Source organism: Siphateles boraxobius, unplaced genomic scaffold (assembly GCF_051911475.1).
Source record: "Siphateles boraxobius isolate OS27281-9 unplaced genomic scaffold, OSU_SipBor_1 47, whole genome shotgun sequence".
In the NCBI taxonomy this organism is placed as follows: domain Eukaryota; kingdom Metazoa; phylum Chordata; class Actinopteri; order Cypriniformes; family Leuciscidae; genus Siphateles; species Siphateles boraxobius.
Window position 1 is genome coordinate 2,130,974 of NW_027509108.1, and position 23,258 is coordinate 2,154,231.

The 23,258-nt window shown below is 36.4% G+C and overlaps 2 protein-coding genes and 1 long non-coding RNA gene across 6 annotated transcripts in view; all 3 read left to right on the forward strand.

Annotated features, from left to right (window-relative positions):
• Positions 1–9,593, forward strand: part of LOC143710489 (B-cell receptor CD22-like) — a 29,751-nt gene extending 20,158 nt beyond the window's left edge. Inside the window, exons 9-14 of the mRNA XM_077201434.1 lie at positions 877–946; positions 7,919–8,266; positions 8,365–8,613; positions 8,702–8,956; positions 9,043–9,285; positions 9,368–9,593. Of these exons, the coding sequence (XP_077057549.1) occupies positions 877–946; positions 7,919–8,266; positions 8,365–8,613; positions 8,702–8,956; positions 9,043–9,285; positions 9,368–9,453 (1,251 nt within the window). The 3' untranslated portion in view covers positions 9,454–9,593. The remainder of the gene's footprint in view (positions 1–876; positions 947–7,918; positions 8,267–8,364; positions 8,614–8,701; positions 8,957–9,042; positions 9,286–9,367) is intronic.
• Positions 1–23,258, forward strand: part of LOC143710449 (C-type lectin domain family 4 member E-like) — a 98,030-nt gene that overhangs the window by 42,832 nt on the left and 31,940 nt on the right. The window contains exon 2 of one of the 4 annotated variants that reach the window (XM_077201414.1): positions 16,004–16,303. The exons of the other annotated variants lie outside the window; for them this stretch is intronic. Within the exon in view, the coding sequence (XP_077057529.1) occupies positions 16,004–16,303 (300 nt within the window). The remainder of the gene's footprint in view (positions 1–16,003; positions 16,304–23,258) is intronic. 4 annotated transcript variants of the gene reach the window in all.
• LOC143710473 (uncharacterized) lies at positions 9,778–10,531 on the forward strand. Its single transcript, XR_013194567.1, has 4 exons — positions 9,778–9,824; positions 9,980–10,060; positions 10,201–10,260; positions 10,382–10,531. It is a non-coding gene; the product is annotated as an uncharacterized LOC143710473 (long non-coding RNA).

Sequence of the window (23,258 nt, forward strand, 5' to 3'; positions counted from 1 at the left end):
GACAAAAACTACTATAAAACCTGTTGGAAAGCATCTTTTGCAGCGATTTTTGTGTGAGCATATCAGTGAACACCCCAGACCACTCGGTGAGTTTCACATCTTTGTAAACTAAAGTTTAATGCGTTTTATGACTGATTGTTCCAGTGCCCCTATGAAACCATTGTGTTGGTGAGGGGGCGGGGGGGTTTGGGTGCTATCACAGAAACCTAAAATTCTCTGGACAGCAGCATTTGTCCAAATTTCAATCTTAACCTTTCGATTTCATCAGAAATAATCTTAAAACAGGGTTTTAAGTGTAAAATACCGAACTTGTCCTTTAAATATAGACATAAGTTTGAAAAACATTATAATGATTGAGTTTCACCAGTTTAACTTTTATCACTTTCGTCTAATGTTGTCTCTGATGTTGTCATGTTTAAACTTTGCTTCTTCTATCAGCACTGGTTGAAGTGTCATATCCACGTGTTAAATATAACGTGTTGACCACCAACACTGGTTTCATTCAGTTCATTTGTCACCGGTTATGAGTGTCTGTGAAACGGGTAAGAGCATTATTTACTAATCGATCTTTAGATTCAAAAGTGCATGTGTTAATGCAGTCAGTCATTTGGTTTCTGTTGATCTGATGAGCTTCAACACCATTAGTAACTAAATGAAAACTGTTGATTATTTCTATAGATGAAGCTCATATAACACATGATTCCTGACATGAGAAATATCTTCTGTTCATCTAATGATCAGTTCATTTACACACATTGATGTTGTGCATTAATAATCTTCAGATGTGCAAAGATCTTATTAACACTAAGAGCTGTTTAGGGTGATGAACATACACTGTTTATGAGCATATAAGTGATGTTTAATGCTGTATTATAGATAAATTTTACGCTGATGTCGGTCAGAATGGCTCCTCCTCTTCCTCTGATCTTTCTGCTCATGATTCACGGTGAGCCTCTCTTACATTTCAACTTCTGAGGCGCTAAAGCAACTAGTTGCTGCTCAATTTTTCCTTTTATTCTGATGTTTATAGTGAAGTTTGATGATGATGATGATGATTAATGAGCAGTTTTCTGTGGTATGTTGATGTATTTTCTTTTGAAACAGGAAGTTTGGGTGAGGCATGTCAATGGGCTTGTCTATTTTATAAATATCGTTTAGTTAGGTCACAGTCTTAAACATGAATTGCTAATTTGCTACTTGCTAGTCAGTGTCAGGTGGTTTAGGGGAGGGACTTTCTCACTCATCAGAGCATTAGTTTGGACAAACATCAGATCATGATTATTTTTGGCTCGTTTTCTCAGAAGACAATGTGGAGATATGTTTTTGGTTTCTGTGTCAAAGGACTTTGTTAGCAGAAGATCTCAGAGTGGATAGACATGAACTCAAAGCCATAAAACTCTCATTTTAATATCACTCAGTTTTTAAATCATCAGTGATTATTTTCATAATATCTTTGATTATTTGATAGTGCAGCATTATTATTCTTTTGCTATGATTTCACAGGAACTCTGTGTTTATTTCCGCATCATCCCCCATCAAAGCTGATGAAGTAATTCACACTGAGATCATTTTTATTTTTATCTCTCAGTTAAAAGATTCTGAGAAGATTTGCTTATAATATCCCAGATAGCAACATTGTTTCCACTTCCAGTCTGGTTAGTAATAAGTGAAGCTGGTAATGCTGTTTGTGGAGTTGTTTAATTCTCCTCTGCTGCGATCTTCACAGATTTAATGTCTTCTTTTCTCTTCAGTTGATCTCATCTAAGGCTGTGTCTGAAGTCAGTTGTAGTTCTTGTGTTTCTGTTCGTCTCTTTTTCTGTTTTCTTCTTCTCTTAATTGATTCCGCTTGTTAACAGGCTTATTAAGGCTGAGATGACTCCGTATTTAATATACAAAGACTTTGTGGCTCAGATAAGGTCCAGTTCTGGTTTATTTATTTGCTCTTGGCTGACATGTGGCATTGCTATTGCCTGCTTGTGGCTCAGATCTGGCAAACAGGAGCGGTCCGACCATGGGCCGTCATTCTACGCTGCATGTGGGCCAGATCAGTATTCTACAAGTACCAAATGTGGGCCGGATCTGGGCCGAAACAATGTTGCTATCTGGGATATAGCTACAGTATAACAAGGCGTTGTTTTCAAGTTAAAAAAACCCATCACATAATGTATGTTATGTTTTCCCAAGTTTTTATACCTTTCAATTCACAATTATTTGTATAGCGCTTTTCACAATACACTTTGTTTCAAAGCAGCTTCACAGAAAATGCTCTCTCTGCCTCTGTTTTGCCCTCATCCATAGGGCAAATGGATGGCAAAATTTTGCCCTCTGTTTTGCCACTCCTTTTTTCTTGATCCTTTTGGCCAAGTTAATCAACACTTGTTAATTTTTGCCACTGAGTTTTCTTCTTTGGTAACTAAAAACAAAAATATACCACTACTACTACTACTACTACTACTACTACTAATAATAATAATAATAATAATAATAATAATAATAATAATAATAATAATAATAATAATAATAATAATACAATATTGGCAGGTGATGACCTGATATTTCGGGTTACTTAGTTACTAAGTTACTTACTTTGCTTCATGACCATGAGGTCCTTTGCAGGTGTCTGAATGATATCACATCCTGTCACAAGATATTGACCGCATCACTTTATTCAAAATGGTGCATTTATATTGGTTACTCCGAATGGCATCAATGAAATTCATTTTTCTGGACATTCTTTCTAATAACAAAGCAATGATTTCTACACATAATTCCAATACCATTTTGCACTATGTTGATAATGTTATAAAATCATGCCAGAATAAAAAACTATATAAATTTATTACATTTTAAGATATTTTAATTACAAATGAAATGGCTGCTCCAGACATCCAGACATGTCTGGACTGCGGTCTTTTGCGTCCTCAGTGCGCCTGACTCCCATGCTGGAGACCCCAGCTCAAATCCTGCTTGGAGCGGGTCGAGTAGTGGTCCTGAGGTGAACGGCGGTCTTGATTTTGAAGCCCAAAAATGCACATCCATCCGTCATAAAAGTAACGTTTTACTCCTTACTGCTCCGGGGGTTAATAAAAGCCTCTGAGTCGAAGTGTAACCCCTTCACTGATTCGTTCTTTCGACCCTCCCGGAAAGGACCACACAGAGACGAAGCCAAGACGAATGAACACCCATCACGTGTTTACTGGGAATATGTGGAATGACACCAAACAGACATGAAATACAGCTTATCCGGTCATGTAACTGTCAAAAATAAATATGAAATAAGTAAAATAAACAACGAGAAATACAACAGATACCATGTGCTCCTAATGTGCTCGACAATGAGTTTCGGTATAAAATCAATTATTCATCAACTCTGTCTCTTATGACTCAAATATGAAAATATAATACTTTTAAAGGGACAATATGCAGGAATTCCGTTTTTGTCAAACAGCGACCCCTAGAGTCGCTGTGGAGTACTTGTATTTAGCATATATATATGCATATATGCACATATAGCAATTGTAAGTCGCTTTGGATAAAAGCGTCAGCTAAATGAATAAATGTATGAAAAAAATGTGACATACATGTAATTTTCTTGATGTCATCTGGCATTTTGTAATGTTTACATTACACACACACACACAAAAAATTAAATTATATATTAGACCTAGGCTATGTACTTATTTATTTAGCTCCAACCATGTAAAAACGTTATAAGCCATCAAACGAGGTAGGTGACTATAACGTTATTACTATAAAGTGGCAAACTTATTATTATCCTATTACTATCATCAGTAGTTCATCTTCGATAGCACAATACATACAAATTATGCAGTAACCTAATATTTGCATCCTTGTTTCGTTTCTGAATCTCCCAGATTGATAATTTGCTACTCTACTAGCATTACTTGGTTCATGAAGATAAATGGGGGACCAGATAGATTCCGTAACATTGCCAGGCAGACAACAAATTCGAAAAAATAGAGATAGTGTACAACCGATATATTCAACTTACTAGTCCAAAAGCATGACAGCCAGGTCAGCATCGGTCGGGTAGCCCTCCTCCTCTTTTACTCATGTTAGCGAGCGAACGCTGGACCAATGTTGATCCTCGTCCTGGCTTGTAATTTGTCCCTCTCCCTTTTTCTTTTTATGCTGTCCTCTGACAAAACCTTTGCCTTCATCCTTGTAATTGTTCGTTCGGCCATGACGAAAACATACAAACGGCAATCAAACGCTAGTTGAGCTCCCACGTCAGAATTTGAGGAAGTTGGGGGTGGTGGGGGAAGTGACGTATGCCATAAAGCGGTCGAATTTTGTAGTTCTTTTTGTGTTCGGGTGCCTACCCGCAACCCGAAGTTACATAGTGCCAGTAAAAGCGATACAGACACTGTCAGGCTATGGCAGATGTGTCATTCAACCTATTGTAAGTCGATGTACCATCTCAAGGGTTTTGGTAATATATTATGAAGGTTGAAAAACGACATAGTGTCCCTTTAAAAGAACATTTCTGACCTTAAAGAGAAATAAAATCATCCCGGACAACATATTATTTCTGTTCGACCAGAGAGAGATTTTCCACCTACCATTTTCCTCAACAACTTGCGTAAAACTGAAGAGAAAATGGCCGATTCCACTCGGAATAATTTACCCTAGTCGCCTGTAGGTGTCCCATATCCCTTTCTTCTAGATGCACTTAATACATTATATTTAACGAATATTTTAGGAATATTCTACAACCTGAACAAACATTTTCGCATAATTCATTACAAATTTCTTTTACTCGTTACAGAAGCATTGCGTTTTTGTAAGAAAAATATTCATATTTAAAACTTTATAAACTAAAATAACTATCTTCCGGTAGACGGCCATATGCAAGTCATTTTGCACCAAATGAGTGACTTCTGTGACAATGTATGACTTAGGATGTAGGAGTAGCGGAAACTCTTGCGGTTAAAACAAATAGGGCTTGGTTCCTCTTCTCTTATATTCAAATTGTACGATATTTCTGTTTAAAAATGATCATTTTAGACTTCTAAATCGTGACTGGTGTTTTGTTTTACTCTATCCTCTGTGCTTCTGCGTCATGTTAGACTTTATTCTTTTGGTGTAAAAAGTGTAACGTATGGACCAATCAGACACACACTAATTATTCATTATATACAAAGGTTTATGAAACTCCAAAACTAACAGGCCAGATGAACGAACACAAGGGCAGAAACAGTGTCATTATACAAGGCTGATAAGGAGATTTTACGACCTCCGAGGAATGTGGCCACATGCACAAGAGAGAGACAATGGGAGACAGAAACCCTCTTTAAAACAGACTTTGCTGCATTAATCCTAGACTAACTGATCTATAAATGAACATGCATAAAACTGTGAAAAAAACAGTGTAAATGGTCTCGTGTACTATTAGGTATATATTATGGTATGTATCCTGGTATACAACCAACTAACGATCAATGTAACCTCACCTGTATCATGCCTCCTACCTAATAAATCCTCATTTAATGACTCACACTTTGATCTACATCACCTTCTTCTAGAATGCAGTGTGGATGTGTTATAGCTATCTGAGCATTAATGAAAGTATAACCACGCTTGGGACAAATACTCGTAAATCAACTAAGAGCCACTTTCCCTCTCAGACATGTCACCTTTCTTATTGGTCGAGTTCAACCCTTAGGGGTGGATCTTTTCCAGGATTTATTAGAGACAGTCCACATGTGACCTCCCTCTCTTAGTTCTTTCATCCAGCCGCAACACTGTTTCTGGTGATACTGGGGAACCCCCTTCCCCTCCACGGGGGCCCCAGGGCCCAGCAGGCCTCGATCCAACCAGATATGGGCTCATGCAGGAGAGAGAAGACTCTCTCACAAAGAACCAAGGACAATTTCAAGAGTTTTGGAACAAAGACTCCAACCAACAACGACTACAATCACCCACTCTTCCGACTTCCTCACTTGTCCTGGGTGCTCGGCATGGCCTCAACAGAGTCCCAGGCCTTGACCAAACCAGCGATGCGTTCCTGGAGAAAGAGAACTCTCAACCACTTGACACTGCCGGAACCATCAACGACTTTAATTTTCAACAACTTCAAGAATTGTTCCCACTACAAATGCAAGTATTCAATTCAATTAGATGTGAAAATGAAATTCTGATGGTTCTTCTCATAGTCCCTCTTCTGGTTTCCAATTTCATCCTATCACTAACCTATTTCTGTATTTATGTATATATATTTGTTTAGTGTATTTATGTTTATGATTTAGTTAAGAAAACGTATGCACTGTATGTATTTGGTTCTGATTTGCTTGCAGTACGAAGTCCCTTTACGGTTTTTGATCTTACTACATGCTCAAAACGCTGTACATGCTAAGAAATAATTATTCTTCGGTGGCCATGGAAGATACCATTTTCTTAGAATAAATTAATAATCAAAAGAGTTCGTTGGACGAACTGATTAATTTATTGTAATATTAATTTAGCCATGTCAAGTTAATCCAATTAACTGACTCAAATATTCATAATTAATCATAACAAGTTATTATTATTAATATTTCATCAAGCTAAGTTCCTTACAAAAGGTTTAAGGGTCAAAGACGTATAAAGTTTTTTAAAGTAGCAACAAATAAAACAGCAATTATTTAATTATTTAATTCCCTTAAAACATTTTTTTTTATGTTCATTGAAGTGTCACTTATGCCCTTAAATTAGAATAAAGCCGTTTATATATAGCCATACAAAGTCAATGGATAAATTGCAGTATATTGAAAAATATAAGCACTAGTTTCCCATATATGGAATGTATTATGTAATATATTGCATTATATTTTGCAGTATATTCCCATATATCTTTGTTCCGTAAGGGATGTTCTGTAGCTTAACGATGTTTCTGAGGTGGAAGGAGGCTGTTTTTGTAACATGAAATATGATTTTCGAAAGAGACTTTGCCGTCTAATATAACTCCCAGCCCAGATAGCAACATTGTTTCGGCCCACATCTGGCACTTGTGGAATACTGATCTGGTCCACATCTGGCACTTGTGGAATACTGATCTGGTCCACATCTGGCACTTGTGGAATACTGATCTGGTCCACATATGGCACTTGTGGAATACTGATCTGGTCCACATATGGCACTTGTGGAATACTGATCTGGTCTACATCTGGCACTTGAGGAATACTGATCTAGTCCACATCTGGCACTTGTGGAATACTGATCTGGTCCACATATGGCACTTGTGGAATACTGATCTGGTCCACATATGGCACTTGTGGAATACTGATCTGGTCTACATCTGGCACTTGAGGAACACTGATCTAGTCCACATCTGGCACTTGTGGAATACTGATCTGGTCCACATATGGCACTTGTGGAATACTGATCTGGTCCACATATGGCACTTGTGGAATACTGATCTGGTCTACATCTGGCACTTGAGGAACACTGATCTAGTCCACATCTGGCACTTGAGGAATACTGATCTAGTCCACATCTGGCACTTGAGGAATACTGATCTAGTCCACATCTGGCACTTGAGGAATACTGATCTGGTCTACATCTGGCACTTGAGGAATACTGATCTGGTCCACATCTGGCACTTGAGGAATACTGATCTGGCTCATGCTGCGTGGAATGACGGCACTTGGACTGTAATATTTTCATTATCATTTAGTGAAGTGACTAAATCGAAGTCACTAAATCTCATCCCTGATTAAAAGGGGGTTGTTAAAAATCTCAAATTTTTCATTGTTAATACTGCCATGATTCAGAGCAGATTGTCCGATTTTTAACTTTAAAAACAATTGCTTGAACAACATTTAGACACGCACAGACATCAAAAATTATTAAGGCAGTTTTCATGGTCTGTTGTAATTTATAAAACAACATTTACAGTTTGATGAATTCTGTGTTTCAGGGGTTTCTAGTGCTGGTTGGAGTGTGAGTTACAGTCCTTCACACATCTGTGCACTAAAGGACTCAACAGTGATAATGAGATGCACTTATAAATACCCTACTGGATACAAGATCGAGAAAGTGTTCTGGAGCAAAACACTGGTAAAAGACAATGGAGAGTTTCCAGATCTGTCTGAGGATCCTGAATACAGTCAGAGGCTTCAGTATCTGGGAGATAAACAGCAGAACTGCACCATCAGACTGAGTCATGTGACACTGAAGGATTCACACATGTACTATTTCAGATTCATCACTGATAAACATGATGGAAAATGGACTGGTAAAACAGGAGTGACTCTTACTGTCACAGGTGACTTGGATGATGTTTATCTCTTCTTCTGTGCATTATGTTGAATAATAATCAGTGTATGACAGCAGCACTAGATATAATGTGTGTGTTGTGTTCAGATCTTCAGGTGGAGTCTCCTGAGAGAGTGACAGAGGGAGATTCAGTCAGTCTGACATGTAAAAGCAGCTGCACTCTGACTGACAGAGCAACATTCATCTGGTACAGAAACTCACTGAAGATATTAACTGAGATTAAAGTCAGTAACAAACTCATCCTCAATCCAGTCAGAAGAGAGGATTCAGGCAGATATAGCTGTGCTGTAGACGGACACACTCACATCTCTCCTGATGTTCAGCTCAATGTCATGTGTGAGTACAGATTCATTTAGTCTTTTAAAAAAATAGAGATTGAATTTGAAAAGAGATGACTTGAGGTTTTATTTTTTGTCCCTTTTAGACCCTCCAAAGAGCGCCTCAGTGTCCATCAGTCCATCTGCTGTAATAGTGGAGGGAGATTCAGTGACTCTGAACTGCAGCAGTGACTCAAACCCTCCTGCAGAAATCAGCTGGTTTAAAGGAGGAACGATTGTAGGATCTGGAAGAATCTACAGCCTCTCAAAGATCAGCTCTGATTACAGTGGAGAATACAAGTGCAAGTCCAACAATACACATGGAGAGAAATACTCTGATGATGTGACTTTAAACATCATGTGTGAGTTAATGATGGTTCGGTAAATCTGACATTAAATCATCTGAACATTGTCTGTGATGTTAATTGTTTTGTGTTTTCTGCTTTAGACCCGCCAAAGCATGTCTTAGTGTCTGTCTCTGGTGTAATAGTGGAGGGAGATTCAGTGACTCTGAAGTGCATCAGTGACTCAAACCCTCCTGCTCTGAACTTCAGCTGGTTTAAGGAGGATGAAACCTCAGCTGTTGGATCTGGACAGAGTTTCAGTGCACTACAGAGTGGACGCTTCTACTGTCAGGCTCACAATCAACATGGATCTCAAAGATCAGACGCTGTCACTGTCACTGTAAAAGGTAAAGCAGCTCATATGCTTATATTACTCTTTCTAAAGTGATTCAAATTAATCATGTCAGATATTTTACTCTTTTGTCTCAGTTGCAGGACGTCTGGTGATATTATACACATCCATTGGAGGGGTATGTGGAGCTGCAGTGATCATTACGATATTAGTGGTTTGGTAAGATGTGTGTCTGTGTTACTCTGTAGTGTGTGTGAATGAATGACTGAGTTATAAAGTTGTGAATTCAGTGAGACATCATGATGAACGAGAGCTAAGGCAAAATTTCCCATCCTATCTTTTCACACTGACAGCTACTCAGTTATTGATCAGTTATTGAATAATGAAATCTGAAGCTCATTACTGCAGTAAATCCTTTGATTTCATCACATTCAAACTGGCAGTGCCATGTCCTATAGAGAAATACCATTGGTTTGAAACATGTCTGTGTATTAAACATCAAATCAGTTCTGATTAGTTGTAATTGTATAAAATCATTGTCTTTAAAGGAGAAGCTGGTGTTTGAAAAAGAGAAATGACACACAGGAGTCTCAGGTGAGAAAAAATTATTTGGTTTTCAGAAGTTTACTGATCGGGTAAATTAATTTGTAGCTAAAAAATTGAAAGTCTGAATTAGTGACTTTTTCTAGTGAGTTGCTTATAGACATTATTTATTTTCTCTTTATTCTGTTTTCTCTTTAATGGCTAAGACGAATCAGTCCAGACCTGATCATGACAGACACAACGCTTATGATGTTGAATTGAGTGATCCTGTGTATGAGAATATAACGGTAAGTGTTTCCAACAAAAGACTAAACTTTCTTCACCTTTAGCCAAAAGGAAATGTCAGTGTGAAAATATCTATATTGACAAAGTATATGGAAATTTAAATAACACACTCCTGTTTTTACTTTTACCTTCATTCATAAAGGCTGCTCAACTTGATGATTGTAAACCCAAACTAGACTCGTCTCTGTATGAAAATCTTCCAGTAAGTAAGAATACCCACTAGATAGAGACAAAACCCAATCTAGTAGCCTTTCCTTATGACAAATGTTGTTGATGCTTTTATTTAAATATTAATGTTTCCACTTTCTTTCTTTCTTATTCAGCCTAACAAGAGGCTGTAGTGTTTTGGACACAGTAAATATTACAGCCTTTATGCAACTCGTTGTGGGAGGAGCCTTGAATGATTGACAGGAGTTCCATGATGATGTGACTGAAGTAATTAAGAGATAATTTTATAGATGGATGTGTGATAATGAAAGTAAACGGTTAATGAATTTATATATAACGGTGTAATCAGTAGGTTGTGTTTCTCTTTATGTTTTTTATCATGTATGAAGCGTACTGAATTTGATATTATGAATGTTTTTGACCTTGAGTATTGGTATTGTTCATGTTTCCAATAAAATAAAGAAAAAAATAAGGCTTTAGTGTAAAAATTCCACATTTTTCTGTCATTCAATTGTAACGTTAGAGAGACATATGTGGGCATATGAGGGATTTATTGCCCCCCATAAAGCCCCGCCCCTCTCCATTTATGACCTGTACAGCGTGGCATTTTTTCCCACGCTAGACCCCGCCCCTTTCGGACTGATCATGTGACCGTGGGATTTCTCCAAAGGTTCTCAACCCTCCCCTTCCCTCCCATTTCCGGATGTACACCTGTGCTTGGAATTTCTTCCCACGCTAACTCAATGTAAAAAATGTTCAAAATGATGAAAAAAACATTCAAAAAATATATTTTAATCTTTTTAAAGAAAATGTATAATAAAAGCCATAGTCAGAGGGGAGATCAGTGTGTTTTATTTTATTAAAGGCATTCATACATTATCAGATTTAAAACAATGTGTATCGTTAAAACACATACATACATTTTAAAAATGTTAAAAGCATGAGTTGCAAACATGTTCTAGAATTAAAACATGTATTCAAATGATATTTATGCAAATAGTCTTATTTTCTAAACTAGTTATTTAGCTTTACTAAAAGAAACTTTATGAAAGTCATTTTCAAACAGACACAAATTGTTCTAACAATTCTTTTTGTTTTATAAATACACTTATTTCTACAAATGTCTGTGTTAAATATGGAGTTAATACACAATGAAAATGAGAATAATGCTACCAAATACGTCTGACACAATGTTTTTAAGAATAAGCAGTGTTTTAAAATGCAGATGATTTTTCTTTTGTCAAACCTACAATGCAAATGATCTCACCCCCGTGGTGTTTAACATCCCAAAGCTGAAGAAGCAGTTCTTTATGCAAAAAAGCAAATTAATTAAAAGACAACAATAATACAAATAGTTTAAGTCGACATAAACAAAACACCCCAGATCGTCCCAGAAGTTATAGTAAACATTTACAATATGGAAATAGATTCTGTCAGTTTTGTAATGCAAACACATTTGAGGGTTAACGTTACCTGTCCTTGTAAAGGCTATGGATAAAATTCAAGCATAGTCTTTATGCAACAATCAATACTAGAAAAGTGTGTGCTGTGTATAAGAAAAGAGACATTTAGTATGTGAACACTGTGCATTTGTACTAGAATATAGGTGATCATTGTGCATCAATTTGTAAAGGACAAACAAAAATGGATCGTTATTAAATCCATAAAATTACTAATCTTACATTCTGGCATATACGTGCTGTTGACTTCCAATTTGTTCACATTCTTGCACATGGGGATTCAAAAGAGATTGTTTTTCCCGTTGTAAATTTAGGTATGATAGTATGTTTTTAGATTATTTACTTTGACAGCTAGTATAGAAAGTTGAAGAGTTCGTTGATTATATCAAATTAAATGAAGATTGAATAATCTTTGAATTACAGTAGTTATTTGTATGTCTCATCCATGAAGGTGCAACAATGTTGGGGGTTTTGAGAACCAGAACCAAGATAACGGAGCAGTTGAACTTTAGCTATAGTCTGTGCCCCCTTTATTAATATGACTGGACGTGGTGAGTAATAAAAAATAATAATAATTTTTGAAATCACTCCAATCATTCCATGATTCCTTATTCGTTACTACAGCATCTCAATTAAGTACAAATTAACTGTATTCAGTTGTTTAGGCACTAAACCAGTCCAATACATTAGTCAAACTCATTTTTATGTTAAAATAATCAAGATTTCATGGCTCCACCAGGACAGGACAGCGATTGGGGTCCTCCCAAGCCCACTGTTGTATAGGGTGTACGGGGTTGTCATCAGGAGGCCATAAATAACTATGTAAACTACAGTCACAATGCATCAGAAGTAACTGCAAGTCCTGCATGTCACCAGAGAGAAGTTTTTATTTTTACTCAATCCAGTTACAAAATTTTTAATAAGTATCACAAGGTCAAAAACATATGCATGTTGTTCACAATAGATCCATAACACTCATTTAGAAAGTAGATTGGATGGAATTTCTTTTTATGCAGACTTTAAGTTTACTTTTACCAAAGATTAAAATGTTGAAGTTCAGTCCCTGAAGCGTTTATTAAATTGTCTCGAGTAAAATGAAAAAACAATATACCTAAGCATAACCCTACACATCAGCTTTAAAGCAGTAATCTACATTCTGAATAAACCATTATTATATGTCTGTAACATACATATTCTTTGAGGTGGGGAAAACTGGTTCCAATCACGATTAAACAAAAACAAATAAACATATATCAAGAAGCATTGAGATAATGTCGAGTAACACAAAACAGATCTAAGAACTCAATACATCATGGGCCATTCTACAGAATTTGTTCAAGGTTAGAGTTGGAAACATCTTGAAAATAAAATTGTCTTTTCCCATAAATTTCTTATAGAGTATTCTTTTTGAAAATAGGCCAATACATTTTATCATACATATTTTAAAGTTAAGGATAAATTAGTTTGATATAGCTTACATTGGAACAAACACTATAATAACATCTTAGTTGATGAGTTTATTTTTGACAGAACATAGCCTACTATATATTTAACATATGAGCAGAAACTGGATAACAAAAGCTTATTTGATATTTTAGAATAAAAACTTTATAATCTATCCAAAACTACGAAATGTTGTTTTTCATATTTCATCTGTAACATAGTAGGCTAAACATAAACAACAGCGCCCATCTGTGCCGTTAATTCATTCATTCATTCCATATCGCGATTAGAACAAAGCACAAGAATAAAAAACTTAGGCTACTCACAATTCTCGGCTAGATCCGTTGATCCTCGAAATGAAAATAAACCAACACATGTTCTGAGGTAAATGTCCCAGGATTATTCCTCCCGCTCACAGCCTCGCAAGAGAAATAGCACATTAATCTGATGATTAAATTAGTTGTGTTATCGCGTTTATGAGGGGCGTAGACACGTTTGCATGTGTCGCTTCAGATCATTTGCGTCTGAATAGCGCGCGCTCTCCGTGGGCGTGTCACATTAGCAGAATAATGAGCTGAGAGAACGATAATGAGATCGGCTGACACCTCTGTCTTTTTTTATAGATTACATAAACAGAGAATATTTATTTTAGTTTTTAATTAGATATTTTAAAAGTACAAACTTAAATGATTATAAAGATATGTTGCTTATGCTTGGGTGAATAGTATTTGCTGAGTTTTGTTTAAGTTTAGAGACGTGCTCGAGAAAAAAGGTTAACGGAGATGGAGTGACAGAAAGCACTCCCTGTTTATTTTCTTTATTTTACAAAAGCACAATGTTTTATTTCGATTGTAAGTGGACACATAAAAAATAGACATTCAACAGTTTATTTTTTTATATTTCTTAAGTATGACCAAAAATTACAGAGTATTTTAAGGGTTAATCCTCTGCTGTCGACAAGCACGCGTTTTGATGGATATTTTATTCACATAGCAACAAAATATACTGAACGTTATAGTAATAATATCCTGAAAATAATTACCTCAAAATAATTGAATAGATGGGTGTACTCACACTAGTCAGTTTGAACCGTGCCCGAGTGCGTTTGACCACCAAAGCGCGGTTCGTTTGACTAGTGTAAGTGCTCCGAACCGTGCCCGGGCGCGTCTCGATTAGCTGGCCCTGGCCCGCTTGGAAGAGGTGGGCCAGAGCACGGTTCAGTTGGACTCGGGCGCGGTTCGCATGCAGTGTGAGCGCTAACCGTGCTGGAGCACGGAACAGGACGCGTGATGTACGGGAACTGTAGTCCGTAATCAAAGCTGCAAAGTCCTTGCTGCACTTCAGCTGGTACCTTGCAAACCTCCTCATACGAGCAGCACGATTACGTGAAAATCTTCACGCCACTAAGGCGACACATCTGTTTAACAACAGGCTGTGAGAAGGCTGTGGACCACCGTGGACCAAACGACACAAAATTATCCAAAAAGAAAACAGAGCGATGGACTCCATTGTGTTCAGAGAGCGCCGCTCTTCTTGTTTATCCCGAAACCGTCGCACCATAATGACGTAAGCGTGCTCCGGCACGAATGCTGAAACCCTATGTGAGTGCAGGCCAGAGGGGGAGTGGGGATAATCGTACTCGGGCCCGGTTCATGGCAACCGTGCCTAGTGTGAGTACACCCTAAGACTAACAGTTTGTGCCAGCGGCTCGAATTGATATGGCTGTGGTCCTGTGTCCACAGACAATTCAACATCCTCCACTTCAGGTGAAGGTGGGGGAGAAAAGTCCTCGACTTCAAATGACTGTTGCAAAAGCTACTTGCGTCACTCAAGTCGCTCTACATTTTAGCGAGTCTGACAGCTGTTGTCAATTAATCCCTCACTGCGGGTCTCAGGTGTACAACCCCGACCACCCCAGCTCAGCCCCGCCCTCTGTTCGTCCCCTCTATCTCCACTTTTCCAGCATTTTTCAAATATTACCAGTAGGTGGAGTCAGGCTCTTACCAGGAGTTTAGTTACCCTTTAATAAAACAGGCTGTGACTATATGGAATTATTACCTCAAAATGTACATCCATATGCAAGTTTGAGGGACTTTATTTAAATGAAATACTTAAACATCTTTAGGTATTTTCTTAATTTATTATCCCTCCATGCGCCACTGTTGGCATGCATGCCATAGGCATTTTCGTTTATGTAATATATATTTGTATGTTTTCTCCCACAGCTCAAGCATATACGTAGAACAGAGCAAAAATAAATAATTAAACTGCTCCATATCAGATTCCAGGTATTCAAGGTCTTAGGGCGTCATTTCATTTTGCATGTGTTCTGCAAAAGTGGGCAGGTCAGTACTGTTTAAATAAACGGTACTCATTCTATAGAGACCAAAGCTCATCTGTGAACACATTCTGCACTGCAACTGTAAGAAAGTGCAAATAATGGAATCAGATGTTTATTATGTAAATTTTGAAAGAAGAGATACTAAGGATACAACTGGACCTCAAACACCAAATCACCACCAGGATGAAGGAAAAGCTCAAAAGTGCAGTAAGTTTATTCTGAAGCAGTGATGTGGTGATAATGTTTGAAGAATTGAGAAATACAATTTCAACGATTGTTATCTAAGAACAATACGTCAATGTTTATATTTGTAATGTATTAAAACAGATGTTTTCTTCTTTTTACTTTTTCAGCATATTCTTGTTAGCATATTTTACCATATATTATTTTCTGATAATTGTCATTTATAAAAGAATATTCAGAAGAAAACTATTTAAGAAGGCCTTTCGAATGTTGATTTTTAGTTATATCTTTTACTATAGAGTGAATTGTTAGTCACTGATATGTGTGTGTGTTTTGTGTCTGTTTGTCAGGAGGAAGCAGGTGTTTGGTGTTGATGACAGTGTGTCTCGGGCTCATTTGTGTTCTTCTACTGGTCTTCATCTCACTGTACATCACCATCACAGCAGAGAGAGACCTGTTAAAGAGTTACAAGAACACATTTGAAGAGTTCAATCACACTATCAACAGCTTACAGGACAATTACACTGATCTAATGACTGAAAATGACCAACTGAAGAGTAACTTCAGCTTTTTAAGTCAGAAGAAACTGGAGTTAGAAACCAGAGTCACGTCTTTGAGTGAAGAACTAGAGAAGGAAATATCTAAACAAGGTCAGTACGAATCTTTTTTTAAGTAGATTCTTTTTCCATAATTTTCTTTATCTTTATCCATTTTTTTAAATTGTGTTTCTTTTAGGAAATCTGTGTGGTCTTGTATGTTTGTTCATATCCAGTGAGTCAATGAGCTGGTCTGAGAGCAGGCAGTACTGCAGAGATCGAGGAGCTGATCTGATCATTATCAACACTGAAGAGAAGCAGGTGAGATTAGTTTGTGTGAGTGACTGTTAGTTAATGAGAGGAATCCCACTTACTCCTGTTTTTATTCACACAGAGGTTCATAACTTCATTAGTCAAGGAGAGAGTGTGGATTGGTTTGTCAGACACTGAGACTGAAGGCAGAATGAAATGGGTGAATAATTCATCACTGAATCAAGGGTAAGTGATAAAACACTTATGGAGAAACTTTCCATGAATAAATTGTATGTATAAATTCTCCTCTCTTTTGCTTTTCTGCACTTTAACTTCTGAACTACTCTGCTGTTGCCCCAGCTAACAATTTTGTGTAACATTCAAAGAACATAAAATTATCCAGTTTCCTGAATGTTAATAGAATAACATTCTTATAGAAAATGAACAGATCTTTAGATGTTGATGTTTGGTTGAAAATGTTTTGTTTGAAATTACCATTATGGTGATCAGATTTTCGGGCTTTTGACCCTTCTTTTTTTCTTTACGCAATTGCATGTATTTCAGCATCAATAAAGAATTAGTGATCAGACTTCAGATGTGATAAGTGAATTATACCACTTCTGATGAAATCAATATTAACTTACAGTCATCATCATTTTCAGTAATTCTGTATCATGTTTTTCTGTCATGATAATCATGCTGCTGTACATACTGATTCTGCAACGAGAGAAATACTAATGAAATTATCAAGGTTCAAGAGCCCAACTACAGGAAACACTGATCAGCACAATGGTGACTTCAAATGTGTGTTCCTCTTTCCTTTAGTGATTTAAACATTAACTTTAAGTGTCAATACTAATGATCACGCTGAGTGCTGTTAATGAAACAAGGGGTTTTATTGTGTAGTGTCTAGCTTTAATCCAGAAAATATTTAAAGGACATCCGAAGAATGTTTTCTGCCAACATTATGAGAACATTCATCAAATTCTACACTCAAAAAAATGATATGTTGGCTATAATTAACTTTTTTATGTCAACAGGTCCCACATAACTGAGTTACGTTAAACAAAACTTCAAAACTAACTTTAAAACTAACTTTAGCTGGAAAAAAAACATCTCTGTTACCTTAAATTATATTTTTTTCTCTGTAAAGCTGCGTTGAAACAATCTACATTGTTAAAAGCGCTATATAAATGAGGATGACTTGACTTGACTTGACAAACATAATTTGTTCATGTAACTTCAACTTCATGGAATTAAGTCATTTTAAGCGACCCAATTAATTTCTGAGCAGAGTGTTAAATGAACACTGAAGCAGTGTTAAAGTTAATGAGATAATTAAGTGATTAATTGAGTGATGATTGAGCCGTATTGAAGACACCTGATGTTAAAAAACTGAATTTAAAGTCACCATTATGGTGATTAGTGTATGTTTTAGTTGGGCTCTTGACCCTCATTGCATTATCTTTAGATTTTGTTTGACTGCTGTACATGAGTTAAAACAGCCAGATGAACAAATAGAAAAGGTGATCTGATGGTGTTGGTTGTGTTTTAACATTATATCACAATTATTTGACCTCAATCACTGAGCTCATACAGAACTCAATTTCCAACCTAAAGTTGTCCTTATGGATTATAACAGTACTGTCTAGAGTTGTGACGTTCGCGAACAAACCGTTTCTTTTGAACGGCTCATAAACATGAACGATGGGAGCCGAGTCGCAGCTGGAGGGGAGCCGTTCTTTCTGTCGTTCTTTTTTCCTATGCGTGTTTCACACAATGCACACAAATTAGCTCCTCAGTTATAGGGGAAGGGCCGCACCCAGCGCAGGGGTGCTACTGCCTAACAGCATGATGATAGTAGTTGTGCACGCGCACGCATCCTTTACGTGAGTACTCCAGTAGAAAAAAACCCCTACGTGCCTCTGTCATTGGGTAGGAGCGGAGCCAATGACTTGTGCACACTGCCGTCAAGCTGGCTTCTTAAAACTGGCTAAATATTTAAAAAGAGACGTTTTTTTTTTTTTTTTTTATCAAAATCTTCTTGTGTGATAACAATGTTCTTGTGTGGAAGTGTTAGTGTTTGTAGTAAAAGCTGTTTTGCACAGAAATTCATTGCAGCCGGCTTTGTTTTTGATGTTTATTTGTGAGTAGGTATTGTATGAATAACATAAGTCAACATAGCTTTACACATACACACACTTTGTACTAAAGGTAAATCCAAAATAGTGATGTCACTTTCTAAGCAGAGGGATGTTGTGCAACCCTATAGAATATAGTCCACACGCGACAAATAATAATCAATATTTCAGAATAATTCAAACTCAGATATTGGTGTGTGATGAGTTTTAATTATTTGACTACAAATCTCACCTCATCATTCCTCTCAATGATTATTTCCAGGATAAACTGAGATACCCCCAAGCTGGCTTCCTGAAACTGACTAAATATTTAAAAAGAGCCAAATGAGCCTTTCTTTTGAACGGCTCTTTGAAAGGAATGGATCGCCAAGATCCGGATCCCCTCAAAGAGCCATAAATCCCATCACTAGTACTGTCATTGTTGAGAATACCATTTTTAGCCTTTTCAATGTAATCCAAATGATCAAATCAATAAAAAATAAACAAAAAGACACTTCTTTAAAATATTATATTTATGTAGGCATACACAGACATCAAGAATCAGACTGTGAATCTCAACAATGATGACAATTATAAAGCATGTTGCAGTGCATTCTGGGTGCCACCAATCAAGACTCATTCATGGCTCCCATCATGCATTGCTGCATGAATAAATAATGAGCTTATGTTCAGAGATGATTGGTTTGTCACCATTGCTGAGATTCATACACTAATTCTTGATGTCTGTGTGTGCTGCATACAAATGATTTTATAGAAGGTTCTTTTTTTTATTGAGTTGATCATTTGGAATATCATTGAAAAGGCTAAAAATGGTATGATCTACAATGACAGTGCTGCAATAATCCATAAGGTAAACTTAATTCAATATTGGGTTCTGTTTGAGTTCAGGTCAAATGGTTGTGAAATAATGATTATGTTGAAACACAACCAACACCATCAGATCACCTTATTATTTGTTCATCTGGCTGTTATAACTCAGATACAGCAGCCAAACAAAATCTAAAGTTAATGATATGAGGGTCAAGAGCCCAACAAACAAACACAAACACAAACACTGTTCTCCATAATGGTGACCTAAAATTCAGGTTTTCTTTTCTCCTTCAGTGATTCTGCTTGTTAACATCAGGTGTCTTTAATAATGCTCAATCATCACTCAATTATTCACTTAATTATCTCATTAACTTTAACACAGCTTCAGTGTTCATTTAACACTCAGCTCAGAGTTTAATTGGGTCGCTTAAAATTACTTAATTCCATGATGTTGAAGTTACATGAACAAATTATGTTTGTTTAACGTAACCCAGTTATGTGGAACCTGTTTACATAAAAAAGTTAATTAAAGCCAACATATCATTTTTTTGAGTGTAAGAACGTTTTCTCCCAACGTTATGAGAACATTTAAAAATCTTTCTACAAACAATGTATAAATAATGTTTTTGTGTGAACCTTTTGAGAACAATATTAAATACCAGATAACGTTGAACAAACATTCCAATAACATTACTGGAATAAACGTTTGTTCATAACTTTGAGATAACCTTGAGTATGTTAGCCAATGTTATGAGATTGTTCCCTGTTAGCTGGGCTGGTGCTGTGAATATTGTTGGCTCTTTTATGATGAATAGCTTGTTAAGCTCCTCGTTTGTTGTTTGCTGAATGGATAAAAACTTTCATTGAACATCTGGGGTCATGAATAACTGAAAATCTGACATACTTTATTCAGGTATTGGCACAAAGATGAACCGAATAACTCTGGAAATGAGGACTGTATTGAACTGAATCCTGGAATAAAACATGTGAACAACTGGAATGATCTACCATGCTCTGATAAGAAGAAATGTATTTGTGAGAAATAAGTTTCCTTCAGTCTTGTTGTGCTTTTGCTTCTATTATTTTAGTGAATCATTCTTATTCACTATAAAAAAAATGTAAGCTTGTACAACAACAAAAATCTTAGTACTAATTTCCCCTAGCTTGTTCTTGTTGAATCAACTTTTGTAAATAACAGTTATATGAACTAAAAATAAGTGGTCTCTCCAAGTAGGGCTCACTGCATCCTGCGGTGGACATCCAACCCCGCCCACATCCAAGTGTGATGTCAGAAGCCATTCCCATGTCCAATAGGTAGGGTAGGTTTTAGGTGGGTTTCAGTATATAGGTTCTAGATTAAAAGAGTTTTTGTAGGTGTTAGGATACAGTGATGGGTAGGTTTAGGGATCAGTGTTTGGTGTAGGCAATCAGTACTGTGATTGACGTGACCTATGGACATGGGTGTGGCTTCTGACATCACACTTCGATGTGGGCCGGGTTGGATGTCCACCGCAGACTGCAGCGAGAGGCATCTCGGTATGTGACACACACACACAAAAAAAGTTTAGTTGAGTTAACTTTATTTGACTTTTCAAACATTACTTGTTTTCTGGAGAGGTGCAACTATTCTGTAACAAATCTTTTGTAGTTGAGCCAATTCAAAAAATGTTGTCTAATTTTGTCTGATTATCAAGTTTTCAGCTTCATATAATAGAATAAATCTCAAATCTTATTCCTGACCATAAGTGAGGTTCTTTATTAATATTTTAATTGTAATATTTAATTTTAATTAATATTTATACCAGCAAATCTTTCTTGCAGAAGATCAGACATTCTGAATTTTTAAATACATTACATTGTATTTTTCATACATGATTTGTTGGTAAATCTAATATATTATTCACAAATTATATCTTTTGATCAGGAATAAAAAGGTGATCTATTCCCTTTATAATGCTGTTATCTAGATCAGTGTTTCTCAACCCTACTCCCGGAGTATCCCCAACACTGCACATTTTCTGTGTCTCCCTAATCAAACACACCTGATTCAACTCATCAGCTCATTATCACATGGGGATATATGTGATAATGAGCTGATGAGGAATCACCTGATCATTTTTATGGCTTTCTTTGCAACAAATTATGTGTTTTGCTAAACACCGTTACAAAGACCACAAAATCACATAAAACAAAAAGAGTCAAACTGACCAACTCAAGGAAACGCTCATCACCAAAAAAGGGACCAAACATTTTCAATAAAAAAGCTACATCTGAACCGGTTTATTCTTAATAAGAACTTCTGATTCCAATAGGCAAAACATGTTGAATTGGCTCAACTACAAATGACTTGTTACAGAATAGTTGCATCTCTCCAGAAAATAAATAATGTCAAGTTGACTCAACTAAACGTTTTTGTGTGTGTCACAGACAACTTATTTTCAGTTCGTATAACTGTTACTTACAAAAGTTGAGTCAAAAGCTAGGGGAAATTAGTATTTAAAATTTTTACAGTGTGGATTTTTGCTGAACCAACACAACAAAATCAGTAATTTCAACTTTTTTCAAGTTGTGTATTTTTTACAGTGTTGTGAATTTCTAATTTCTAATAGAAGTTTCTGTCTTTTAAAAAACTGCCATCTGATCTTAATATTAATTTGTTATAAGGAAAAATGTAAAATTATCTTTATATTCTCATTGCTATAATCCTGTTTCTCACGATGTGAATGAGGGTGATCTGGGACACCAAACCTCTGATGTGGTCGTGACTATTATTCTGATATTGAGTGTCTGTGAAACTGCTTTTGAGTTGTATTGCTTTCACTCTGAATAAAATGATCAATAACCATTAGTAATATAGTAAACTGTGTTTTTGTTTTTATTACATATTTCATTCTTGTGTGTCTGTTTATTGCACTATGGATATATTTGCTCCAGTCCAGAAGGGGCAGCAGATAGCAGGTTTATCAGACTGAAGTGATCAGAGAGGAACAGAAACATCAGATTCAGGCACTTTCTGCTGTTTCTGCATCATCAATACAAAGGTCCAGTTTGGGCTGTTTAAGTGTGTTTGAGTTTATTTGAGTGATCACAGATTCCTCTTGTTGGTTTTTGAAGCTGGATAACATGTTGAATATGCAATACACAAACACAGTAGTATGAGTCTGCAAGGAGTTTTTAGTTTGGACTGCAAGTTTTTATTCTTGTTAAAGGCCAGTGTGATATGAAACCACTTCTTGTTTATAGCTAGCAGCATATAACACACACAAACACACACACACACACACACACACACACACACACACACACACACACACACACACACACACACACACACACACACACACTGTTACTGGTACACTTATGTATTAGTGATGCAATATTGTGGGTAGTTTTGTTGTTGTTGTTTGTGTGTGTGTGTGTGTGTGTGTGTGCTATATGCTGGTATATGCTATAATGCTGTTATATGGTGAGGTCGACTAACAGCAGATGGAGAGCTCGGTAATCTACTGCTTTTCCTGCAGTTCCTGGATGTCAACGTTGAATTTACTGTCGAATTTGAACCACTGAATTTGTGGAAGCGAATTTGCAAAGCGAAATAAAATGGACCGAAAACCGCCTGTTGAATATTATAGGTTGTATTTTTAATCAGTTTGAATATTTTGGAAGTGAAATGGGAATGGTGAATATGGATTATGGAAATTTTACTAATGAAAATGTGTTTGAAATGTTTTGAATTTAAATATTCACAGCTTAAATATTCAACCATGCTAAATTTCAGCCCATAAAAATGCAAGCCCTAAAAATACAATGCATTACAATACAAGCAGGGTTAATGCAATGCATTTTTTTTTTCAAGTAGTGCAATT